Source organism: Saccostrea cucullata, unplaced genomic scaffold (genome assembly GCF_032062105.1).
Source record: "Saccostrea cucullata isolate Sc308-1 unplaced genomic scaffold, CSIRO_AGI_Scuc_v1 ctg20521, whole genome shotgun sequence".
Classification (NCBI taxonomy): domain Eukaryota; kingdom Metazoa; phylum Mollusca; class Bivalvia; order Ostreida; family Ostreidae; genus Saccostrea; species Saccostrea cuccullata.
Window position 1 is genome coordinate 1 of NW_026937227.1, and position 7,618 is coordinate 7,618.

Genomic DNA, 7,618 nt, shown 5'->3' on the forward strand with positions numbered 1-7,618 from the left:
GTCTCCCTAAGCCAGATAATATATCTTCCGTGGTCTCCCTAAGCAATATATATCATATATATATATATATATATATATATATATATATATATATATATATATATATATATATATATATATATATATATATATATATATATATATATATATATATATATATATATTTGGCAAAAAATAAAGGGGGGGTCCAACCCCTGGAACTCCCCCCCCCACTCTGGATCCGCCAATGTGTAATAGATACTTTCAGATTATCAAATACATGTATTGGAATGGTGTTTTCAATAAATTTTAAAAAAATGTACAGTTAACGTTCAGCCCAGCTGTAGCCTGAAGGCAATCCCTAAAGAGCCATATTTTTTAATTTGAAAAACAAATACATGTGTGTGAATTTAAAATTTAAAAATAACATCGAAAGTTTATCCTAATACACCAATATTTTGGATATCATTTGAAGAAGAAAAATATTGTTTTATTCCATTTATTATAAATATTATAAAATTCTGAAGGTAAATATTAAGAAAAAATATTCTCACTGGTTTTTTTCATAATGGTTTAATTTAGACACTGAGCTGTCCACGAGTTTTCCCGTTATTTCCTGAGCAAGACAAGTGTCATGTTGTAAATTTTGAATTTACCGGGTGGCAGTAAATACAAAATTTACAACATGACAAATTTTGAATTTTTATTTTACCGGGTGGCAGTAAATACAAAATTTACAACATGACAATAATTTACAAATGAAAATAATGAACTAAAATTATGCAAATAGGAAATTATAATGAAATAACCAGGAAATGCCATAAGTTGCCCTAGGAAGAATAAAAGCTGTAAACGAGATCAAAGCTATACACCTCCATATGTACAAACAATAATGATTTACAAATTGGATGTGTTTTGTGTCATTGGTATCTTAGCATATTTCAGGAGAATTAATGGAAAGTGTGAAGGGTAGGTCTTACTATAAGTTCTTAAGACTAATTCTTATCTAAAGGACACAAGTGATGCATAAAAAAAAATGAGGAAAATTATCGATCTGCGCATATATTGTAATTTTAAAGTATCATCTTTACATGTACACGTAATTGGGTGCATATTTACACGTACAAATAGTCTTTCATTTTGAAGAGAACGTGCAAAGAGGTTATACAATATCTGAATTCAGCTTCAAAACCTCCCTGTTGTTAAAAGAAAAAAACCCACTAATCCTAAAGATATAAAATTTAGTATACCTCTACTGACATTTTCCTCTACATAACAATAGCTCGTTTGATGTGACTTATTCCTTAGAAAACGTTATGAATGGCCTAATCCCCGTGCGTTAGTCAAGTGAGCTTATTTGAGCTCCGAAAGCTCATTCCAGTGTAGTTAAGAAGGATATCCCCACAGCCAGCTCCCAGAAATCATACTTTTGAGTAGGATTTCCCCCCGAGGTGGTTAGGGACAGCTAGACAGACAGACGAACAGGCGAAGAGTAAACCTATAGTTCCCCTGGTATCATAGATCTATTTGACTAATCCCCGTGTGTAAGTTCAGTGAGCTAATCCCTGCTTTGAAATAACTCTATCTGAATCCTCTAAATTTTACTTTTGTATTGGTATAATATAACTGTTAAAAATATATCATAGCCGGAGTTAGCAAGATTCCAGTTCCCCTAGGCGAGATCCCAAGACCATAAACTGTTTTTATAATAAAATAAAATTTTCATCATATTTTTTATTTGAAGTGTTCTGCAAAATTGCAAAGTTTTAAGCTTATGCATAGAATAAAGCTGAAGATAAAAAAATCTAAACTGTGATTAAGTAATTCCACCCTCCTATGATGTCATAGGTTTTTGCAAAAACTGTAATTAATTTAAATTCATACCTAATAGAGCAATATCTCTTGGAAGAATGCTTTACAATAGGTGTAATAATAAATATTGTTAACTTAAAGAATTTAAAAAATGCATATTTTCTATATTTAATCAATTATTCAATCTTTAAAAAATGTTGACAAGGGCAATAACTCCTTCTAAGGTCTCTTCATTCAGGCATTTGCTTTATTGTAAAATAGTTTCATTTATAGTCACAATTCAAAAGTATCTTTTAAGTAGGAAGTATTTAGGAACACTCAGCATCAGAATTATGCATTTTAACCAGTTTTTACATTTTTTTTTCATAATACTGTTTACAAAAATGTACGATTTTTTTATGTTGACATACACTTCTGTTTATTTATGTTTCGCATCTTAAATAATATGGTGACCTGTACATTTTTTGCAATAATTGGAAAGTTTAAAGTACATTAAATGAAAATAAATCCAGTTTTTGTACTTTGAACCTATAAAATTGTGAGGGTGGAAACACCCCTGTCCTCAAAATGAGAACCTATCATAGCTAGATCTCATAAACAGAAATTAAGTCTGTTATCAATGACATACTTTAACTGTGTAATACCGTCTACAAAGCTACTTAGTCCCCGAAGCTTGTGCAGTTTTGTTTGAATAGCTGTTTTCTTTCCTTATTTATGTTTAAAGTGAAGACGGAGTAAATTGCTGTGCAGGTTTTCGATGGAGCCAGGCCACCCAACAGTGTGTAGGTACGTTTAAGATCTGTCGTCCTAGACATTTTTACTGTTTATAAATAATTCAAAATATCACTCACATTTATGATCCTTTCAATTTTATTTGTAAAGAAGAAAAAAAATTATTTTAATATAATAGTCCAGCAATAATATTTTATTTGTAGTAAACATTCGATTAAGTTGCAAAAAAAGTTTCTTCATTTAATTTTTACTACAACAGAATGTTTACCCGGATATTTTGGAATCAACTGCTCCGCCACGTGTTTTTTTCCAAGCTATGGACGACACTGCCAAAAACTGTGCAATTGTTCATCAGAACTATGTGATTTTTCCACAGGGTGTTTTATCCTTCAAGTTAAGTCACATTATATCAACAAATTTATTTTCTTGACGTTGTCGTACGATTAGATACGACAAAATAATATTAAGGTACTCCAATCCTCAGCCAGGGAGGATAACTCTTAAATTCATATTTTAATTCAAAAAGTCCAAAAATGAAGCTTGAAAATTGAATATTTTCATGGATTAATTTTCATTTTATGCATGCCTCTCAATGTGCTCCAAGGTTATTTGAAGTTCTCAGAAAGTTCTTATAAAAAGTCGAAATTGTTATCCTTAAAAGCGTTTAAAAGTACATTTTGAAAACAAGATGTGTTTGCGAAACACGATGCGCCCGGCGAAACAAAGTTAAAAAACATATTTTTAGCATATAGGTCACAGTCAAGGTCACAAGGTCATTGATCTTGGTGTCATTTGAAAGAACTTAATTAGTGGAGTATGCATACCAAATATGAAGTCTCTATCTTTCATTGTTCAAATGTTATGGTGAATGTTCAAAAACGCTATTTTTAGCATATAGGACACAGTCAAGGTCACGAGGTCATTGACCTTGATGTCATATGAAAGAGCTTAATTTGTGGAGTATTCATGCCAAATATGATTTATCTTTTATTATTCAAAAGTTATAGCGAAGGTTAAAGTTTGCAGAAAAAACTATTTTTAGCATATAGCTCACAGTCAAGGTCACAAGGTCACTGACCTTGGTGTCATTTGAAAGAACTTAATTAGTGGAGTATGCATATCAAATATGAAGTCTCAACCATTCATGTTTCAAAAGTTAAAGCGAAGGTTAAAGTTTGCCGACAAACAGACAAACAGATAAACAGACAAACAGTCAAACAGACAGACAGACAGGACAAAAACAATATTCGATCTTCGATCCGGGCGCATAAAAATTGAGTATAATTTTAATCTAATCATGGATACCATTCTTTATTAACTGCTACGAAATAAGAAGTGATTCGTGTTGCTACGCAGTGATGGGAAAGTCTTTATACACTGTGCATTGTAAAATGATTGAAGTAAATAGAACAAAATAAAGTACTATTTATGTATTAAAACTATGCAATTTCTTCAAAAGCCTGGATACTTGGCTTTGCGGTTTATAAGAAAAACGTATACTGCCCCAAGGTATTTTATATTGTATAACATAAGCTGAATTAAGTTTCATTCTTTGAATAATCTTTAATATTAACAAAATTAGAAAGAAAATTATACTGAAAAAGCTTGCATTTGTAACTTTTCAAACAATTTCACAACAGGATTTATGATATAAACTTTGCTATCAAGCTTGAGAAAAAATAAAGTCCTAAAATAAAATAAACAAATAGTTAAGAATTGTATTGAAGTTCTTATCGTAAATCAACTCGAAATACAATATCAGCCTGCAAACATTTTCTTCGTATGAGGCATTTGCATGCAAAATTAAAATAAAAACACACATGCTTAATTTTGTTTATTTTATTACAGTTTCTGAAGAGATGTCGTCGGCCAAAAACATATTGAATGGCACTATTAAAGTGATTCAATCAAAGAAAAATTCTGCTCCTGGAGAAACCGTACATTATGATACATTGACTTCTTCTACGAGTTCTACAGACAACCCTGGAGATGACGAGAACAGAGGAACTGTCCATTTTACAGTCTTAGGTGACATTAGACCAATTCTTTATGCAATATTTTCTGTCATTGTGTTATTTTGCACGCTTGTTTCCGTGTATATTTTTGGCAAGAAATTTAGAAATTCGCAATGCAATAAACATGATGTTGATAAGGATGGAAATACACATGATACTGGATTATATCAGGAAATAGATACTTTCAACAGGTTTGATCAAAACGTTTCCTACAGTGTGTGTATGGAAAATAATGAAGAAATGTTAGAGGAAAGTTCGAAATCCAGCGATAGCCAAAGTGATGCGGAAAGCAATGATATAAAAGAGATTACTAGAGACAGCACGGACGTAAAAGCAATTAATACTACTTGACAAGTTGACATTTATTTGTAAAAAAAAAATTTCCTTCTTTTTCTTGTATAGACTATGTATTAGATGTAATTAATTGTTGTTTAGTTGTTTTTTATTTATTTATTTATTTTTTTGTTTTTTGTTTTTTTTTTTGTAATTAGACAAATAGCATGTCTGCTTTGTGCATGCAATTTTTCATTTTATTTTCTGAACTATTGTATACAGGTTTTTATTCATATTGCTTTTATTTTGCATCAACATACGTATAAGCTATTTTACCTCATTTTAAATGCATCCAGACACATTGAATGATATATCTTTTTTATTACAATTACTCTGAGTTATTAAATCGCCCATTTATGATGAGAGCATACGTTGTAAATATAAACTGTTGCAAAATTCCTCTTCTTGCTCAGGAGATTAAGCAAATTTATTAAAAAGGACGTATTTTTATTCATCCCAAAACATTAAGAAACCGTACGCGTAAACATGAGTTATTTTACAGTTGTCCAATCGACATGTTGATTTACCTCCACATAAACTTTTGTCTGAACAACTAAAGAATAATTGGTACACATATTCATATACATGTATATGAATGATTGAGTAAAACTGACAACTCAAGAAATATATACATTAAAATGAATGAAGCACAAATTTTAATCGAGAGCATCAGGGTACTATAGCAAAAAACAAAAAAACTAAAACATAAACAAAAACAAAAAACAATGCAATATACCGCATAATAAAACGTTTACTGTTCTTATTTTAAATGGAGCTCATATTTTCACAACAGTTAAAATACAAAATAGCAAATCATTTCTAATGAAAAGATAGAAACCATTGAAGATTTACAATAGCAAATAAAATTTCAATTAAAGACATCCTAGCAAATTTTAGAAATGCTTGATTCATTTTAGTCAATTCTTAATCATGTTGATTAAAAATATTTTTTGCTTTTATGTAATTGAATGTCCAGCGAATCCATTCACACAGTTTTTGATAATCAGTAAGTTATATGATGACAATATTAAGTATAGCTATCCACATCTTTAAGAATCACCTTTTCTGGGATTCGATATCATTAAGTGGTCTATCTTCTTCATGTTCTTGGGAACATTTCTCTGTAGAAAAATGAATTGATGTGATGTCTGTAATATACACTGAATATATTATATAAAAATCATAAAATTCAAGATGACAAAAATCTAATCAGTATACCTTGTATTTTTTTCCTTTCTTCTTTTCATAAAAAGGAATATACAAACTGATATAAATATAACGAATGAAAGACTCAGGCACGACCATAAAATCACGTCCATAGAACTGTCTGCACTGCTGAAAAAAATATTTACGTACAGTGCACATGAACATAATATAACATAATTCAATATAACATTTAAAACAAAATTAAATGATAGATACATGAAATTCGACATTTATTTATGTAGATGGCACTTACACTTCTGGTCTTTCAATTTTTTTTTTCACTGAACTAAAATTTGAAACTTTATTCGATAATAAGGATTTACTTCTGTGCTTTGTGTTTTTCACAGCAACACATTCTGGAACTAAAATAAAAAGGATTTTTATATACTAGTAATACAATTCAAAGGCGTTGATTACCAAAAACGAATGTTATAACTAAGTTCTCAGACAATATAACGTTAACGTTTTCATTGCATACAAAATTTAATGTAAATATTATAGCGCTTACATTTGTAGGACTTCCAAGACTCGTATCTGTTTGCACAAGGCTGTGCGTAATGTTTACAATCAGCGTTGTAGTTATCTTGTATTCGTTCACCACGGAAATTATATTCTGGACAAAATCCTAAAAAAAAAAAAACACAAATGTCAATATGATTTTCATAATTAGCCAAAAAAAATTTATATACAAAACTGTAAAACATTTAGATGTCTAAGAAAAGCATATTTCCTCTTACATATATTATATACCTAAAAGAAATAATCCAGGAGCACACACTTCAATTGTTTCATTCATGAAGGCGTTTGAAACACAATGATATCTGAAATTTTCTGGACTAGTACAGTTTTGGGAAATGCTTGAGCAATTTTTTCGTCTTGTTGCAGCCATCCACTCTTCATGTGTGTGTGGACATTTGGTATAGGACACTGTCGATGTCGAAGCGGGGCAATTTTGGAAAGCCGTAGTCTACAATATTACAAATGTAACTTTTAAAAAAAAATTCCACATTGACCAAGGAATTTTTTAATCACATTATTTAAAACTGTTTTGTTCTTTTTTTTTTCTTTTTTTTTTTTTGCATAAATTCCCTCTCGAGAATTTGACACAAATATGGAGACGCCACCGCTAGCCGGTGGATAGCTGCACATTTTGACCGATGTTCGTAACATTTCATTTTTAATATACGAAAAGAATATGCAAGCCTTTTATGCATTGGATGATTAAATATGATGATTGAAATAGATATTTACCCTTATATTTAATATTTTTTTATTTTTATACCACTGTATATCTTTGGATACACTGTAAATTTTGAATGCAAAATGAGTTACAAAATAACCAGAGAATCAATACTCTTTCTTCTATATCAAATGTGAGGTATTGCTCGCGATCGGAAATACCCTTATCTAAATATAGAAGCACTTTAATACGCACGTTGATATTTGGGATAAATGGCAAAGTGGAAAAATAGTTAACACGATACAGTGCTAATTAAAAATCTCTCGGAATGCTTCTCCTAAAAAATGATATCAGCAATGTT

The 7,618-nt window shown here is 30.2% G+C and overlaps 2 protein-coding genes across 4 annotated transcripts; one reads left to right on the plus strand and one right to left on the minus strand.

Annotated features, from left to right (window-relative positions):
• The first annotated feature begins 838 nt into the window (after window positions 1-838).
• On the plus strand, window positions 839-5,496 carry LOC134247556 (multiple epidermal growth factor-like domains protein 10). Of its 2 annotated transcripts, none has more exons than XM_062729898.1 (4): window positions 839-948; window positions 2,516-2,577; window positions 2,783-2,916; window positions 4,372-5,496. In XM_062729898.1, the coding sequence occupies exons 1-4, from the start codon at window positions 872-874 to the stop codon at window positions 4,405-4,407; spliced, it is 309 nt and encodes a 102-aa protein (XP_062585882.1). In that variant the 5' UTR covers window positions 839-871; the 3' UTR covers window positions 4,408-5,496. The 2 variants fall into 2 exon arrangements, with proteins under 2 accessions (XP_062585882.1, XP_062585883.1); XM_062729899.1 differs by having other exon boundaries at window positions 2,516-2,573.
• Window positions 5,497-5,831: 335 nt separating this feature from the next.
• On the minus strand, window positions 5,832-7,228 carry LOC134247555 (uncharacterized). Of its 2 annotated transcripts, none has more exons than XM_062729896.1 (5): window positions 6,828-7,228; window positions 6,586-6,702; window positions 6,331-6,439; window positions 6,090-6,206; window positions 5,832-5,992 (listed from the first exon to the last, which is right to left on the minus strand). In XM_062729896.1, exons 1-5 carry the CDS (start codon window positions 6,964-6,966, stop codon window positions 5,971-5,973), a joined length of 504 nt encoding a protein of 167 aa, XP_062585880.1. In that variant the 5' UTR covers window positions 6,967-7,228; the 3' UTR covers window positions 5,832-5,970. The 2 variants fall into 2 exon arrangements, with proteins under 2 accessions (XP_062585880.1, XP_062585881.1); XM_062729897.1 differs by having other exon boundaries at window positions 6,090-6,203; window positions 6,828-7,226.
• Window positions 7,229-7,618: the final 390 nt, after the last annotated feature.